This window comes from Ornithodoros turicata, chromosome 10 (genome assembly GCF_037126465.1).
Source record: "Ornithodoros turicata isolate Travis chromosome 10, ASM3712646v1, whole genome shotgun sequence".
Lineage (NCBI taxonomy): Eukaryota > Metazoa > Arthropoda > Arachnida > Ixodida > Argasidae > Ornithodoros > Ornithodoros turicata.
In genome coordinates, this window is record NC_088210.1 from 3,895,943 (window position 1) to 3,913,653 (window position 17,711).

Sequence of the window (17,711 nt, forward strand, 5' to 3'; positions counted from 1 at the left end):
TAAACGAAAACATTCTAAGCGTGTTGCTCTTCTCCGCCGGCAACTGAAGGTGTAACTCACCTACTCACGCGCGCTGCACCAGTGTCGTGGTATTTTGTGTCCGATGTAGCTTCGAAGTAACTCGTTCTTTTTCCTAAGTAACTCCATAACTGCGAGTTAGATTTCAGGCTAAAGGACTTAGTTATTAACATTTTGCACATGGTAACTTAACTCATAACGTGTTCTTTTTGCCGGTTAACTTGTGGATCCATGGTAAGAACACAAAGGGATTGGAGAGAGCGGACAAATGACGATAACAGATTTCGTCCAGAAAAAGCGTAATTGAGTCTTTTGAGTACAGGAAAGCCATGCAAGTGGCATCGTACTTGTCAACGCGGACGTTCCATCTAAGTTGATATTATTACTGCAGCATCATTACTAGAACATGCTCGTTTATGACAGAAATGTTTCCGAGTCATGCTTACGGCATTGGTATACAGGGTAGTCGACCAACCAAAAAAAAAAAAAAAACGTAGCCCCGGAGACACATGCGTCAAGGTTTTTTTTTCTGCCAATAACTTTTGCCATATTGGTAACGTTTTTGTAAGTTTTCTTTGCGGAAAAGGAAACTCCCCGTGGTCATTTTACTCAAAATAGTACATAGTCCCACTCGTAATGCAATGGCAATTGCCCAAAATAAATTCACCCAAAATCCGTGGAAATGAGCCCTTGGCTCCGGTACTTTTCTGACGGCTCGTAGTTGGAGCGCAAAGCTGCGAAGAAAGGATGTTACGTTGACAGGCCACACAAGAGGAGAAAGGGTTACAAGCTGTCGGGTGGCCTCGTTTGTGATAAGATAGCTCTGATTCCCGCACTCACCACGAGTGTTTGTTCTGTGGGTAAGGCTTGTAACCCTTTCCCCGCTCGTGTGGCGTGTCAATGAAACATCCTTACTTCGCAGCTTTACACTCAAACTGCGAGCCGTCAAAAAAGAGGCGGAGCCAAAGGCCAATTTCCACAGATTTTCGGCGCATTTATTTAGGCAATTGCCATCGCATTACGAGTGTGATTATCTGCTAGACTGAGTAAAATGGTGACGGAGAACGCATTTCAAAGAAAGAAAAACAACAACGTTAGGTTGCCTTTGGAAATTTGTGAGTTCAATTCAAGGCATTAGCTTTCTGTCAATTGAAATGAAATAAAAATGTTACCAATATATGGCAAAAGTTATTGGCAGAAAAAAAATCCCTTGACCGCATGTCTCTGCAGGAGCTGACGTTTTTTTACTATGAATTTCTATCATGGTTGGCGGACCACCCTATATATAGAGAGAGAGACTCTAGAGAAAGCACTTTGCGCGCTCCCAGTAGACTCCTTCTATGCCAGCCTGTCGCCGCCCGACCGCAGAAACCCTGGCACTGACAGTGTTAGTCTGTGGTTTCTGTTCCCTAACTACAGCGGAGCAGTTCCGCAAAGTAACGTGTCATAACAAAACTGAAAGATGGGCGGACAGAGGAGGAAGGGAAATGCGATGGCCAACGGAGGGAGGGAGAAAAGCTTTGTGCATAGTGTTGCGTAAGTACGGAGAAATTGCAATACACAGCCCGGCAGAAATAACAACATAGAAGCGAGTGACAGCGTTAAATATATTCGCAATACACCAGCAAGTCACACAGTCGGCCTGCTCATTCCCCACGATACCAAAATGGGCTGAAACCCACGGAAGAGCGAGCCTGTGGCCTGCTTCGTAGATAGTGTGGTAAGCCATTAAGACATCCCTGACTAGGGATGCGGATTGGCCTCGTATGCCGGAATTTTCAATAGCTTGAACCGCAGATTTCGAATCTGTGAATGTTTTCCATTATTGTGTCAACCTGGATGCCGCTTTCGAGGTCTCTTTAGTAACCTCGACTTCCTCTTCCGTCCTCGAATCCTCAGTCGGAATCAGATGGGTTTGTTTGTGCGTTCTGATCAAGCAAAATATAATCCGACATGTATGAGTAGGGAAACACTTAGGACTTGCATTGTGCCTGCATAAAAATATGCATAAATTTCAGTTCTGCCCATCCGCATGCACTCAATCTGCATCCAACATTTTTGCATACAGGCACTTATGGTGGTATCACACACTTTTCTATTTTCAGTGTACCTAGGAAACGTCCCCTGGTACCCACAGCCGTCTACCACCCCACACGCATGCAATGTACTGGTTGCCTTTGGAGTAATCAAGATACGAGCTTGCACCCGAAGACAGAGGCACTGCTTGGAGCTACCAGTGATGCAAGTACTGTATATATTTTTGTGTACATGTATATTACTATCTACTTTGGAAGAGTGCTTAAATTTGTTGGTATGCGACTGTCTAATGAGGGGAAGTGTCCACAATATCCGTAACCGTCGCGTGTAAAAAATTCCTGAGGCACGCCATTGCATCGGAATACCAATGACCCAATTTTAATATGGAAATGATCAGAGACAGAAGGTGCGGTGAACTTGTGGTTTAGATAACTCGTATAATTTTTACTGATTGGAAGCAATCTTAAATGCATTTGCTAAATCTCGTTTAGCTGGCTAAACACTTGAGTGAGTACATTGGCAATGCACGATCGGAATTTACATTTGACAGAAGTCTTCCCACAACGAAAGCTTACCTGCCCCAGGCAACAACAGAAAAGTCCCTTGAGACCGCTCTGAAGACGTAGAGGGCGTTCGAAGACCATCATTGGGAGTCTATTCAGTCTATCACTTTGCTTCATATATGCTGTGAAAGGTGCACTTCCAGGCCCAAAGACACAGGTGGGACAGAGCCCAGCCTCATCTTCTGGATCAAGAAAGAACAAAAAAATACAAGTGTAAGGTGCGTGAATTCCGTTGTGGTGTTTCCTGTGTCTTTTGAGAAATGTGTCGCTTACGTACGCGTTCGTATTTTCTTTCATGCACCAGACGTAAGATGTCAAAATTATGAGGTATATAGGGTGGTTAAAGGTCAGCTATGCCGATATCCCAAATAGTCGAAACGGTTGTGATATTCTGAAAGCCCACATCCAACTCTCCCCAAAATGCACCTTCATTCTCTCAGTTCGGTACAGTACCATGTCAAAAAAATAGATAATTCATTCCGAAACACACATGGGCGCAGCCATTTTTATGACGTAGATGCACCCGAACGGGCATTGTGACGTGTACGCGCCTTCTTACTAGTCAGTGGATTTCAGCTACAGCTTCACGTATCTGTGCTTGAAAATGGCGGACAGCCGGGTTCCACCGTTCCGCGATAAGTAAACCGTGCAGCAGCTGCGAACTCATTCGCGAAGCAACCTCTGTGCGATGTTGTGACTGGAATTCGTCGTTTGTGTTTTGTGAGCACGTACCATTTGTATCAAGTCGCGTCTGCGTTAGCCCCTTTACAGCACTTGCCCATTGTAGAGACTGACGTTTCGACAGCCGTGTTAGCAAGAAAATGCCGACAGCGTTTTATTCCTGCAGGAAAAAATTGTGCTATGTGTAACGTTCCTTCTCGAAGGAACCCAATAGTCCAAAAACCTGTCCTCTTCTTTCTTCCTCGTGACCCCACCCTCTCGTCCTCCTCGTTGGCACCTTACACTATGTATTTGAGAAACCGCATACTGCTATGGGACAAGTTTTACGTACGATTTATGAATGTGCAACAGCGTCGACGATGGTATGTAACGACGAGAGACGTAAAACGAAATACAAATCACATTTTAAACTTTTTGTGAGATTCTGTGCATTTTCCAGAAGCTTTCTTTGAATCACACCCCCACGCTGCGTTGTGTGGCACGCTACAAACTACTGCATTTTATGTCTAACATCTGGATATTGTTTGTAATGAGCACCGTCGCACAAAAACATGCACACGAAAGCTCCAGAAGCCATGTGGTTGCACACTATGCAGACGCAAAAGAAGTACCAGAGCACATATTGTCACTTAGAAATGGTGTTTTTAGAAATGTGGTGTCTGAAGAGTTAGAGCATAGCATAGATCCTAGAAATCAGGTGCACCTTATCCTTCTGTAGAGTGCTCTTTCAATTCACAACTCAGCCCATGGGGTGTAAAAGTGTTAGAGGCAATTATGTGACTTGTCGTCCTGGGTGACATCACTGGCCAGCCTCGGAATTAATTCCGTGCTCAGGAATTATTGTACAAATCACTTTGTATGTAGGACATGATAGGCAATATGTAAGTTGCAGCCTTGTCTGCAGCATTCTCGATGGCCTCTTACCTTTACAGTTAGAGACACGTTACCAAACCATTTAAAAAGGGGCACTCTTACAGGGGCCGTGTAACTTCAGTTTTTAATTTATAAAAATATAAGTATACAAGATGTAACATGAAATTTATATAAAATAAAAAATAACATTTATAAAAAGAATTTATAAAAATAAATAAAAAGGCCTCATGGAAGCAATCCGTTAGCATACCCATTGCACATGAAGCACAATTATATATGCTTGGACATCATCTAATTAATCTTCTGAACCATATCTGTGGCTGCATACGAAACTTTTTATGCGCATCCTCTACCTTCCTATTCCTACATGCGCACACGAGTAACAGTGAATATATGTGACGTGGCAAAAAGCAACGCTAGACTCTACCATCATTGTGCCCCTTTTACTTTTCCACATTTATGTCTGGTGAACAGGGAATATCTCACTAGAAAAGAAGACATTTGTGCATTGTTTGGCAAGCAAATATCTTTATTTACATTTTCCATAAATCAACAATGTTGTGACCTGGTGCAAATATTAATGTCAACAAGTAAAGTACTTACAAATTATTCCTATGTGCTCAAATGCAGATATGACAATTCTGTTTTTGTACCTCAGCACAGTACAGTTTCAAAATTAACAAACTGCACAGCATCAGCAATCTTCTCATCATCTTCAGCATCAGCATCAGCATCAGCAATCTTCAAGTATCTCAAGAGGGGAATCACATAAAGCTCCAATAATAGACAATGCAAACAAAGCTCCAAAAAACAAAGTACTTCAAGAAAAATCTGAATAATCGGTTGCCGTTGTGATATATACTACTATGCACAGTTAATGAATGGAACATGTTACCTCATTGCACTGGCTCCATGTGAGCACTGGAACAGGCAGCTTTTTAGGTCGCTCTTTTCATGTTTTTCTATTGTTTTTTTTTGTTTTCTGTTTTTGCAATAGCAAGCATGGCCATAGTGGAACACAAGCAGCCAAGGACAGGATGAGACATCTGCAATGCGACTGCTAGCTCTAAACTGATATGTTTATTAGCAGACTCTGGAATATACACATATATGCTGCTAAGCAAATGACAATTTAACCAATAGAATAACAGACAAGAAAAAAGGGTTATATATCTTCCCCTCTCCTCATTCTATTTCACAGGCAGCCCTAGTATCATTCTGAGTGTGTCCGTGCGTTCCCTTTGAGATAACGTATCTCAGACAGAAGCAAATCCAACAGCGGACTGCTTACGCATGCAACTGTCTTGGATTTCTCTAACCACTTGTTATTTAACCGCTGCCTTGAGCTGTGTGTTCTGGAAATTTAGGCAGCATCCGGAGTCCCTGCAATGTGTTGCCATGTTTCTCGAGGGCATCAAAAGTTTGTCTTTGGCTGCCTGTGTTTCACTATGGCTCTCAGATACAAACTCCCCCATTTCAACACAGTAGAAAACACAGATTTGTAAATAGCATCTGTTGGTTGCACTATACATACCCCCCATATAAAGGATCATAGTGGATACTACATCTCGTGCGATAATGTCAGGAACACAAAAAACCTACATTTGAAACCACTCTTACGTCGTAGTAGTAGTATTTGTGTGAAGCTACGCAATTCCTGTCCCGCAAATAATTTAAACCATATGTTTCAGCTGCCAGCGTGATGATACCCTGAAAAGCAATTCACACTTTGCGGGAACTACTGGTTCTGAAACCTATCCCTCACATATGTAGCCATCAGGGAGGAAACCCAAGGGCTGCGGTGGAAAAGACAAACACACATGGGCTATGTTCTCACTGTGTATCAGCTGCTCTGGCTACTAAGAAGAACATGTTCCAAATTAATATAACATGGCTTGACATGATACGCCGGCGAAAGCTAACCAATAAAATTAGTAGTTAAATGTACAATTCGTAAACACTTGCCATAACATGACAGTTCCCTTCATGCATTCATGCGCTACCATTCAACCCACATAAACAGTGTACTGATTTTTTTATAGCATTACACGTCGTTTGACAGAACTTGAACAAGATTATATAGCACACGATAAAAGTAGAGTGAACATAATGTGCAGAAAAAAATGGCTAGGAAGCAAGCGAGCTGGTGAAGATGATGCATATGTAAAACCCCGAGACTAGGGAACACAAAGGGACGTGTTTGTGTCTGTCCCTTCGTGTTCCCTAGTCTTGGGGTTTTACATCATGCATAATGTGCAGCTTTCCATTCGCGCTTAATGGCCGTAGCAGTAATGCATGAAGGCCTCTGCTAAGTTGTGTTCAGGAACACCACTTTATGTGTGCCATGTCTAAATGACACGTACCTGACCTGACCCAAATTAACCGTTCTGAGTCTGGAACACACAAAGAGAAAAACGCAACACACGCACAAAGTTAACAGATAGGCAAATGAGCCGTGGCGAGCTCCACCTTGGGACAAAGTCAACAAGTAATTCACCAAAAGTCAATGAGCGCCTGAAATGTAACATCTCTGACTGGTAGCAGGACGGTCCACGTTCAATTCCTGGTGCTAGCACTGACTGGCTTTTTCATGAATTATTTGTTGAAGTTTCGATGTGCTTGAGAACCATTCGTCAACCATTGTATCCTCATGAGGTGATGAGGGTTTGTCATCCCAAAGAGACTCCCTTTCTGGCATGTGTCCTTATGGATGCTCATCACTGCAGAAAAAAAAGAAAAAAGAAAAGGCCTTTAATGACAAGAAATGGATAGTCGTATTTACTGCATAATGATTGTGCACAACAGAAAGAAGACTTTCGCACAGAAGGCTGTACTTCTTGAGGTCTAACATCAAGTTACAAAATTCCAGAATATATGACATGTTGTAAGGTAGAGAATAAGTAGAGTTATTGAGTTGAGGGGGAGTTGTACCCCCTTTTTATTTTATTATATATGATTGTATAATTATTTTTACCAACCCTCGCTCTCTACATTACAACATGTTTTATATATTCTGGGATTTTGTAACTTCATGTTAGACATTAACAAGAGCAGCTTTGTGCACGAAAGTCTCGTCTCATTAAAATTTAGATGCTCTCAACAGTCTTCTTTCTGTTGTGAATCTCTATCGCAGCATACCTGCACATTGCTGTTCTACGTACTGTGACTTTACAGTAAGAGTATGGACTTTGGGTAAAAAGACTACACAGCACTGCTCAGGTATTTTTGCCTATCGAACAGTATGTATGTATGCAGTATGCACACAGTATTTGTGCACCGGACCCACTAAAAATGTAGTGAATGTGGCATTGCCCACGGTAATGCACCAAGTTAAACACAATTATTGTAGAATCCAGGTATTTTAGCTTACATGTCAAGCCAGCACCACATCCAGTGTGAAGTTGTGACAAATAAATAGTTTCCATTTTTCTTAGCTCCCAGAACACAGACAGTGAATTAATAAGAGTAGACAATGTTAACATGAATTCTGGGCTATTCTTCAATTAAAGATTCACAGATAGTAAAGGCACCTTCCTCAATGGACGTTGATGACACTGAAAATTCTAAAACTTTATCAGAGGCGACATCAGCTTCGGAGTGTCAAAGGATTGTATGTCCAACAGTAATCCAGCTAACAGTAACAAAAATGTGCAAAAGACAAATTAACTGAACTAATGTAACGTAGCTTCTATATCAGACAGTGAAGCTTGTAACACCCCATTCACAGGCACCAGTGTCCAGACAGCAAAAGTGCTTGAACTGGGAGATAGCAGCTAATTGGAATGGCGACCTTTGTTTTCCACCCTGAAAGCACAGGTTGTAACTTTGAGGGCAGATTTAAAAGTGGTGTCAACATGTCTGCATGCGAGTGCACATGAAAAGTTGAACATAGGTGAATACTCAAATTATAACATCACATTGTCATACCTGTTGGTGGAGGTAGACTGCAACTAACGTGTCAGCAATTTCTTCATGCACCAGATGCAAGCCAGATCATGCTTCATTTCCGCCTTCAGCGTGCACCTGTGATAATTCAGAAGTTAGATTATCAATACTATTGTGTTGTTAATCGTGGTTATATCAGAGTAAGCGCAGTAGGACAGCTGCACAATCGATTCATTAAGCTTGCTATTTTTTATATCTGAACCTCGACTTACCTTTTTTTCTCTCTCGCTTTTTTGCCTTGATCCTCCGTGGCACGTTCAAAATGTTATGCGTCGTGCACCTCAGATTTTCATCAGACGATTTCATGCCGAGATTCCAAATTGCCTCTGGACTCGCGCGTAACCCATGATAACATTCGTGGACGAAATCCTTGCAGTGGAAATTAGCAGGAGCCACTGTCAGCCAAGAGCTTCGCACTGCTTGGTCTTTTGGCAGCTTATAATAGGTAACACTCGAATGCTCCGATGAATTGTTCTAACAGCGTAGCACCGTCGCATCTTCGACAACTCCGCCGTGGCATACCACGTATCATATGGCTTCAGCCCATAAAAGGCAAGGTCAGGACAAGGAAGTGCACTTTCCAAACGACGCTGTGCCAAAAAAAAAAACATTCACAGCTGTTCGCTTATGTACGATGCACACAGGAGGAAACAAAAGAAGCCAAGCGGCCAAGCCAAGAGTCCATGCCAAGCCAAAGACAGATAAACCGAGAGCAGTGACGTCGGTGCGCCCGTGCGCAGGTTTGCCGACGGCCTGACGGCGGGGCGTGGGAACTAAAAAAACTGTTTTCTAAAAAACTACGAACAGTTAGAGCAGTTGTTCGGTAATGAACACACAGCGCGAGTATCGCTCAGTTCTGCGGCACTTCAAAATCGGCATATCTGACCTTTAAGCGTCACAGAATGTTTATGCACACTCTGTATTAGAGCAGCACTGATGTCGTTTTTGCAGCTCGGATTCAAGAGATTACAAATTGCCTAAAAGTCCTTAATTAACCGTTGAAAGTTGTTAACTGCTTTTAATTGTTGTTAAAGGTCAGCTATGCCGATATCCCAAATAGTCGAAACGGTTGTGATATTCTGAAAGCCCACATCCAGCTCTCCCCAAAATACACCTTCATTCTCTCAGTTCGGTACAGTACCATGTCAAAAAAATAGGTAATTCATTCCGAAACACACATGGGCGCAGCCATTTTTATGACGTAAATGCGCCCGAACGGGCATTGTGACGTGTACGCGCCTTCGTACTTGTCAGTGGATTTCAGCTACGGCTTCTCGCGGCTTCACGTATCTGTGCTTGAAGATGGCGGACAGCCGGGTTCCACCGGTTCCACCGTTCCGCGATAAGTAAACAGTGCAGCAGCTGCGAACTCATTCGCGAACCAACCTCTGTGCGATGTTGTGACTGGAATTCGTCGTTTGTGTTTTGTGAGCACGTACAATTTGTATCAAGTCGCGTCTGCGTTAGCCCCTTTACAGCACTTGCCCATTGTAGAGGCTGACGTTTCGACAGCCGTGTCAGCAAGAAAGTGCCGACAGCGTTTTATTACTGCAGGAAAATTTTGCTATGTATTTGAGAAACCGCATACTGCTATGGGACAAGTTTTACGTACGATTTATCAATGTGCAACAGCGTCGACGATGGTATGTAACGACGAAAGACGTAAAACGAAATACAAATCACATTTTAAACTTTTTGTGGGATTCTGTGTATTTTCCAGAAGCTTTCTTTGAATCACGCACTCCCATGTCACGCTGCGTTGTGTGGTACGCTACAAACTACTGCATTTTATGTCTAACATCTGGATATTGTTTGTAATGAACACCGTCGCACAAAAACATGCACACGGAAGCTCCAGTAGCCATGTGGTTGCACACTATGCAGACGCAAAAGAAGTACCAGAGCACATATTGCCACTTAGAAATGTGGTGTCTGAAGAGTTAGGGCATAGCATAGATCCTAGAAATCAGGTGCACCTTATCCTTCTGTAGAGTGCTCTTTCAATTCACAACTCAGCCCATGGGGTGTAAAAGTATTAAAGGCAGTTATGTGACTTGTCGTCGTGGGTGACATCACTGGCCAGCCTCGGGATTAATTCCGTGCTCAGGAATTATTGTACAAAGCACTTTGTATGTAGGACGTGATAAGCAATATGTAAGTTGCAACCTTGTCTGCAGCATTCTCGATTGCCTCTTACCTTTACAGTTCAAGACACGTTATCAAACCATTTGCAAAGGGCACTCTTACAGGGGCCGTGTAACTTGAGTTTTTAGTATAAAATTTATAAAAATATAAGTATACAATATGTAATATGAAATTTATATAAAATCAAAAATAACATTTATAGAAAGAATTTATAAAAAATAAATAAAAAGGCTTCATGGAAGCAATCCGTTAGCATACCCATTGCACATGAAGCACAATTATATATGCTTGGACATCATCTAATTAATCTTCTGAACCATATGTGTGGCTGCATACAAAATTTTTTATGCGCATCCTCTACCTTCCTATTCCTACATGTGCACACGAATAACAGTGCATATATGTGAAGTGGCAAAAAGCAACGCTAGACTCTACCATCATTGTGCCCCTTTAACTTTTCCACATTTATGTCTGGTGAACAGGGAATATCTCACTAGAAAAGAAGACATTTGTGCATTGTTTGGCAAGCAAATAAATATATTTATTTACATTTTCCATAAATCAACAATGTTGTGACCTGGTGCAAATATTAATGTCAACAAGTAAAGTACTTACAAATTATTCCAATGTGCTCAAATGCAGATATGACAATTCTGTTTTTGTACCTCAGCACAGTACAGTTTCAAAATTAAACTGCACAGCATCAGCAATCTTAAAGTATCTGAAGAGGGGAATCACATAAAGCTCCAATAACAGACTGTGCAAACAAAGCTAGAAAAAAAACAAAGTACTTAAGAAAAATCTGATTAATCGGTTGCCGTTGTGATATGTACTACTATGCACAATTCATGAATGGAACATGTTACCTCATTGCATTGCCTCCATGTGAGCACTAGAACAGGCAGCTTTTTAGGTCACTCTTTCCGTGTTTTTCTATTGTCTTTTTTTTGTTTTCTGTTTTTGCATTAGCAAGCATGGCCATCGTGAATCACAAGCAACCAAGGACAGGATGAGACATCTACAATGCGACTGCTAGCTCTAAACTGATATATTTATTAGCAGACTCTGGAATATACACACATACGCTGCTAAGAAAATGACAATTTAACCAATAGAATAACAGACAAGAAAAAGGTTATATATCTTCCCCTCTCCTCATTCTATTTCACAGGCAGCCCTAGTATCATTCTGAGTGTGTCCGTGCGTTCCCTTTGAGATAACGTATCTCTGACAGAAGCAAATCCAACAGTGGACTGCTTACGGATGCAACTATCTTTGATTTCTCTAACCACTTGTTATTTAACCGCTGCCTTGAGCTGTGTGTTCTGGAAATTTAGGCAGCATCCAGAGTCCCTGCAATGTGTTGCCATGTTTCTCGAGGGCCTGTGTTTCACTATGGCTCTCAGATACAAACTACCCCATTTCAACACAGTAGAAAACACAGATTTGTAAATAGCATCTGTTGATTGCACTCTACATACCTCCCACATAAAGGATCATAGTGGATACTACATCTTGTGCGATAATGTCAGGAACACAAAAAATATAGATTTTAAACCACTCTTACGTCATAGTAGTAGTATTTGTGTGAAGCTGCGCAATTCCTGTCCTGCAAATAATTTAAACCATATGTTTCATCTGCCAGCGTGATGATCCCCTGAAAAGCAATTCACACTTGGCGGGAACTACCGGTTCTGAAACCTATCCCTGACATGTGTAGCCATCAGGGAGGAAACCCAAGGGCTGCGGTGGAAAAGACAAACACACACGGGCTATGTTCTGTGTATCAGCTGCTCTGGCTAGGTTTCTATTCACGCCTGTATCAGTAATGCATGAAGACCACTGCTAAGTTGTGTTGAGAAACACCACTTTATGTTTGCCATGTCTAAATGAAACGTACCTGACCTGATCCAAATTAACCATTCTGAGTCTGGAACACACAAAGAAAAAAACGCAACACACGCCACAACATTAACAGATAGCAAATGAGCTGTAGCGAGCTCCACCTTGGGACAAAGTCAACAAGTAATTCACCAAAAGTCAATGAGCGCCTGAAATGTAACATTGCCAGTGGCGCAGCCCGACCTCAAAGGTAGGGGGGGGGGGCTCGATACGAAAACTCCCCCCCCCCCCCCGCTGATCCTGTGTCGACAACACACACATACTTGTGCACACTTCAAACTGAGGATTAAAAAAGGGAACGAAAATAGTTGATTTAGACGTTCACAGTACGATTACATGTATAGGCTGTCATGACCAATGAAGTGGTGTCACGAGATTGGAAGTGTTTTGAAAAGCTCATACTTTGAAAACCATTCAAGAATGCTTCTTAGATAGACGCCATGAACTGCAAGAACTTTCGCGATAGTCACACTGGTCCCCCCCCACATATTATGTTCTCGGATTTGCACGATTTGTGTGTGTCGGTCCGTGGCAGGTAGGGGGGGCTCGAGACCCCCTAGCCCCCTCGTGGCTACACCACACACCACTGAACATCTCTGACTGCTAGCAGGATGGCCCACGTTCAATTCCTGGTGCTAGCACTGACTGGCTTTTTCATGAATTATTTGTTGGAAGTTTCGATGTGCTTGAGAACCATTCGTCAACCATTGTATCCTCATGAGGTGATGAGGGTTTGTCATCCCAAAGAGACTCCCTTTCTGGCATGTGTCCTTATGGATGCTCATCACTGCAGAAAAAAAGAAAGAAAGAAAGGAAAAGCATTTAATGACAAGAAATGGATAGTCGCATTTACTGCATAATGATTGTGCACAACAGAAAGAATACTTTTGCACAGAAGGCTGTACTTCTTGATGTCTAACATCAAGTTACAAAATTCCAGAATATATGACATGTTGTAAGGTAGAGAATAAGTAGAGTTATTGAGTTGTCGAGTTGAGTTGAGGGGGCAGTCGTACCCCCTTTTTATTTTATTATATATGATTATATAATTATCTTTATGTCTGTACCACCCCTCGCTCTCTACATTACAACATGTTTTATATATTCTGGGATTTTGTAACTTCATGTCAGACATTGACAAGAGCAGCCTTGTGCACGAAAGTCTCGTCTCATTAAAATTTAGATGCTCTCAACAGTCTTCTTTCTGTTGTGAATCTCTATCGCAGCATACCTGCACATTGCTGTTCTACGTACTGTGACTTTGCAGTAAGAGTATGGACTTTGGGTAAAAAGACTACACAGCACTGCTCAGGTATTTTTGCCTATCGAACAGTATGTATGTATGCAGAATGCACACAGTATTTGTGCACCGAACCCACTAAAAATGTAGTGAATGTGGCATTGCCCACGGTAATGCACCAAGTTGAACACAATTATTGTAGAATCCAGGTATTTTAGCTTACATGTCAAGCCAGTACCACACCAGTATCCAGTGTGAAGTTGTGACAAATAAATAGCTTCCATTTTTCTTAGCTCTCAGAAAACAGACAGTGAATTAATAAGAGTAGACAATGTTAACATGAATTCTGGGCTATTCTTCAGTTGAAGATTCACAGATAGTAAAGGCACCTTCCTCAATGGACGTTGATGACACTGAAAATTCTAAAATGTTATCAGAGGCGACATCAGCTTCGGTGTGTCAAAGGATTGTATGTCCAACAGTAATCCAACTAACAGTAACAAAAATGTGCAAAAGACAAATTAACTGAACTAATGTAACGTACTTTCTATATCAGACAGTAAAGCTTGTAACACCCCATCCACAGGAACCAGTGTCCAGACACAAAAGTGCTTGAACTGGGAGATAGCAGCTAATCGGAATGGCGATCTTTGTTTTCCACCCTGGAAGCACAGGTTGTAACTTTGAGGGCAGATTTAAAAGTGGTGTCAAAATGTCTGCATGCGAGTGCACATGAAAAGTTGAACATAGATGAATACTCAAATTATAACATCACATTGTCATACCTGTTGGTGGAGGTGGACTGCAACTAACGTGTCAGCAATTTCTTCATGACCAGATGCAAGCCAGATCATGCTTCATTTCCGCCTTCAGCGTGCACCTGTGATAATTCAGAAGTTAGATTATCAAGTACTATTGTGTTGTTAATCGTGGTTATATCAGAGTAAGCGCAGTAGGACAGCTGCACAATCGATTCATTACGCTTGCTATTTTTTATATCTGAACCTCGACTTACCATTTTTTGCTCTCGTTTTTTGCCTTGATCCTCCGTGGCACGTTCAAAATGTTATGCGTCGGGCACCTCAGATTTTCATCAGACGATTTCGTGCCGAGATTCCAAATTGCCTCTGGAGTCGCGCGTAACCTATGGTAACATTCGTGGACGAAATCCTTGCAGTGGAAATTAGCAGGCACCACTGTCAGCCAAGAGCTTCGCACTGCTTGGTCTTTTGGCAGCTTATAATAGGTAACACTTGAATGCACCGATGAATTGTTCTAACAGCGTAGCACTCTCGCATCTTGGACAACTTCGCCGTGGCATATTTACGATTCATATCGCTCCAGCCCATAAAAGGCAAGGTCAGAACAAGGAAGTGCACTTTCCCAATGACGCTGTGCCAAAAAAAAACATTCACATGCTTTGTTTCCGGCTTAGCAACAACATAACAGCTGTTCGCTTATGTACGATGCACAGGGGAGGAAACGAAAGAAGCCAAGCAGCCAAGCCAAGAGTCCATGCCAAGCCAAAGACAGATAAACCGAGAGCAGTGACGTCGGTGCGCCCGTGCGCAGGGTTTGCCGACGGTCTGACGGCCGGGCGTGGGAACTAAAAAAACTGTTTTCTAAAAAACTACGAACAGTTGGAGCAAGATATTTCGCACACATATTCAGTGTTCGGTAATGAACACACAGCGCGAGTATCGCTCAGTTCTGCGGCACTTCAAAATCGGCATATCTGACCTTTAACTGTTGGCTGCTTAAAAGTCAGATAACGGAATGGAAGACTGACCTGATAGAAAACCAGTTCACGCTTTAAAAATTCAGAAACACGCACGTGCGTGAAATATATATTCGAGAATTTTCATGTGCTCTGAAAAACTGAAACTGCCGCGACCGGGAACGCAGGGAGTACGGCGCTCATTCACGTCAGAAGGCCACGTGATTTGATGCGACGGAGGTGATCTCAGTAGGTGCCGGTCAGCTGGACAGATAAACCGCTTCAGTCCGATAAACCGCTTCAGATAAGCGTTGGCAGCTGAGCGAGGTGCCCTGCAAAGCGTGCGCGTAAAAAAAATTATCGCATAAAAATTCGAGGACTGATACTTTATCGCACGCGCGTGCTTTTATATACGTGAGATGGCTTTCAACGAGGCTTGCTCACATCCAGCTATCTCGTTTTTATGCCTAATTATATAGCTACTTAATGAATTTTCGATAATTATCCGTCTTGTACGAGTAGTACAACAAGCCGTAGTCGTGGTTACAGTATCCCTTCCAAAGGATGTCCGCCCCGCCGTATAACACAACTGCAAAAAAGAAAAAGAAAGGTCATAAGCTGTTTAAATAAAAATTCTGAGGGGCGTATAAAAAATGCACCGTATATTATTTGATATCACGTGTACTGACAGGATCACGCACATGCGTTTTCATTTTCGGTTATTTCAGTTTGTCATACCGCCTGAAACGTTGAAAAAAAAAAGAAAAAACAGCGCGCAAAACTAAGCTGCGGTGATAAAAGTTTACACTGTTTGCTTCATATCATGAAATGCTAAAATAATTTATGGGTAGAAATCCAGCCAACCGGTAGAGGTGTATGAAGGGAGAGGCCACAGGACAGGAGCCCCCGATATTTCGAACAGAGACTGTTCTTCTTCTGGGCACCGTCCTCATCATTGGCATGGTATTTAAAGGATTGGGTGTGACGTGGTAAAGGTTCATGCGAATTGTGGGTCAACACCGGAGGGAAGAAAGGGTTCGTACGGGAGTGAATGGCCGCTTTGTTAGAGTGTGGAGGGGACTATGTGAACGAAGTGATCTCGGCTCCAGACTGGTTACAGAAAAATGGGAGGTTCACGAACACGTGGACGAAACGGGACAGCAGGCAAAAAATGGCAAACATAGCGAAAGATAAGGAGGTTAGTGGTTACGCGGGGAAAAATTCCTGAGCGAGCAAATTGTATTTTTTTTTTTAAGAAGAAGTAGGACAGTCTCTGTTGCAGTCTCTGAAGCAACTCCCTTCCTAAAATAACTTATGTGCATCACCCACCTCGTAATACCTCAAAAGAATTAATCGCCCAAAGCCGATACATTTGTTATAATGCCCCGAATAATTGATGTTGGGAACTTCGTGCACCAATAGACGTGCAGTTGAGATACACTTCTCCTCCACTGCAATGCTTCGCGTCAACCGAAAAAAAAAAAAAAAAATAACAAGCAGCATTACGCTGGTACCAGATGCGCAGTTTCACCGCGATTTACATTTTGACGCATCCATGCATACAACTTTGTTGGAACTATAAATATTCGCCTAGTAACATAAAATATTCAGTTTCATGCCCTGTGAAAGTATTGGCAGATATGGTACAAAAGCCGTGGCGTACCACACAGCGCATTCTTCCAACCGCAACGATGAGGTGAAGGTAAGTGAAGTCAAGCGACTGAGGAGGCCATTCATTATGTATCAGTGGGTCTATCGTAAGGCTCTCACGCTGTACGTTCACGACTACTATGAGTCATCTCACTGACGCAGCCATCCTGACGCCTCTTGAGAGAACACACATTGCTGGGACTTGTTTATGAAAGGAGGATGGGACTAACCCCAATTTTTTTTTAAATATTCGTTGCGATGTCTTTTGCAACGAATAAAATGAGCTCGTGTGAAAGTGCGATGAGCACAGGTGTCCTAAACGTCGTGACCTATCACGGGCTCTGGCACGTGACCAGTGACGTCCAACGGCATAGCTTAAGCATGTATAAGCGGTACTTGAGCCGAGAACAAAAAACAAAGAAAAACGCACTTAGCACTAGCTACGTCGCGCGGGGCTTGTGTCTCTGCTCCGCGACTGCTTCCACCCACTGCCTTTTGTAAGCCTATGTGGACTCCGGAGAAACTACCTGGCGTGGTAGCCGCCGGGTAACCAGCTGCTTTAGCATGTCAAGTGCGAGCGTCATTCTTTGCTACACTGGAACTGTTGCATCGCTACCGGTACAAGCACCTAAAAGAACTCTTCACTGGGGACCAGATGTATCATTTGTCGTGATTTCTATGCCCCGATCATCACCGAGAGACTCGCAGCGAATAGCGTTCGTGCCACGTGTTCGGCCCTTGCATCAGGTAAACAACATCACCGAATATATTATTATTTTTTTCTAGTAGCGATGAAACTGAATGAGGACCTGTAAAATGACCAATGACTTACAGTTGCCACTTTCGTGAGGGTGACACGCCGACTAAACGGCAATTTATTTTTATTATTTTGCGCCCCCCCCCCCCCCCCCCCGCGAGAGGAGAGCATACGAGTATGAGA

The 17,711-nt window shown here is 42.7% G+C and overlaps 1 protein-coding gene and 1 long non-coding RNA gene across 6 annotated transcripts in view; both read right to left on the reverse strand.

Annotated features, from left to right (window-relative positions):
- LOC135370720 (uncharacterized) overlaps positions 1–17,711 on the reverse strand; it is a 73,966-nt gene that overhangs the window by 19,890 nt on the left and 36,365 nt on the right. For all 5 annotated transcript variants that reach the window (XM_064604534.1, XM_064604531.1, XM_064604533.1 and 2 more), the window contains one exon: positions 2,631–2,800. In XM_064604534.1, coding sequence (XP_064460604.1) covers positions 2,631–2,800 — 170 coding nt within the window. The remainder of the gene's footprint in view (positions 1–2,630; positions 2,801–17,711) is intronic.
- On the reverse strand, positions 13,957–14,681 carry LOC135370586 (uncharacterized). The gene is made up of 3 exons (XR_010415389.1): positions 14,420–14,681; positions 14,190–14,284; positions 13,957–14,066 (listed from the first exon to the last, which is right to left on the reverse strand). It is a non-coding gene; the product is annotated as an uncharacterized LOC135370586 (long non-coding RNA).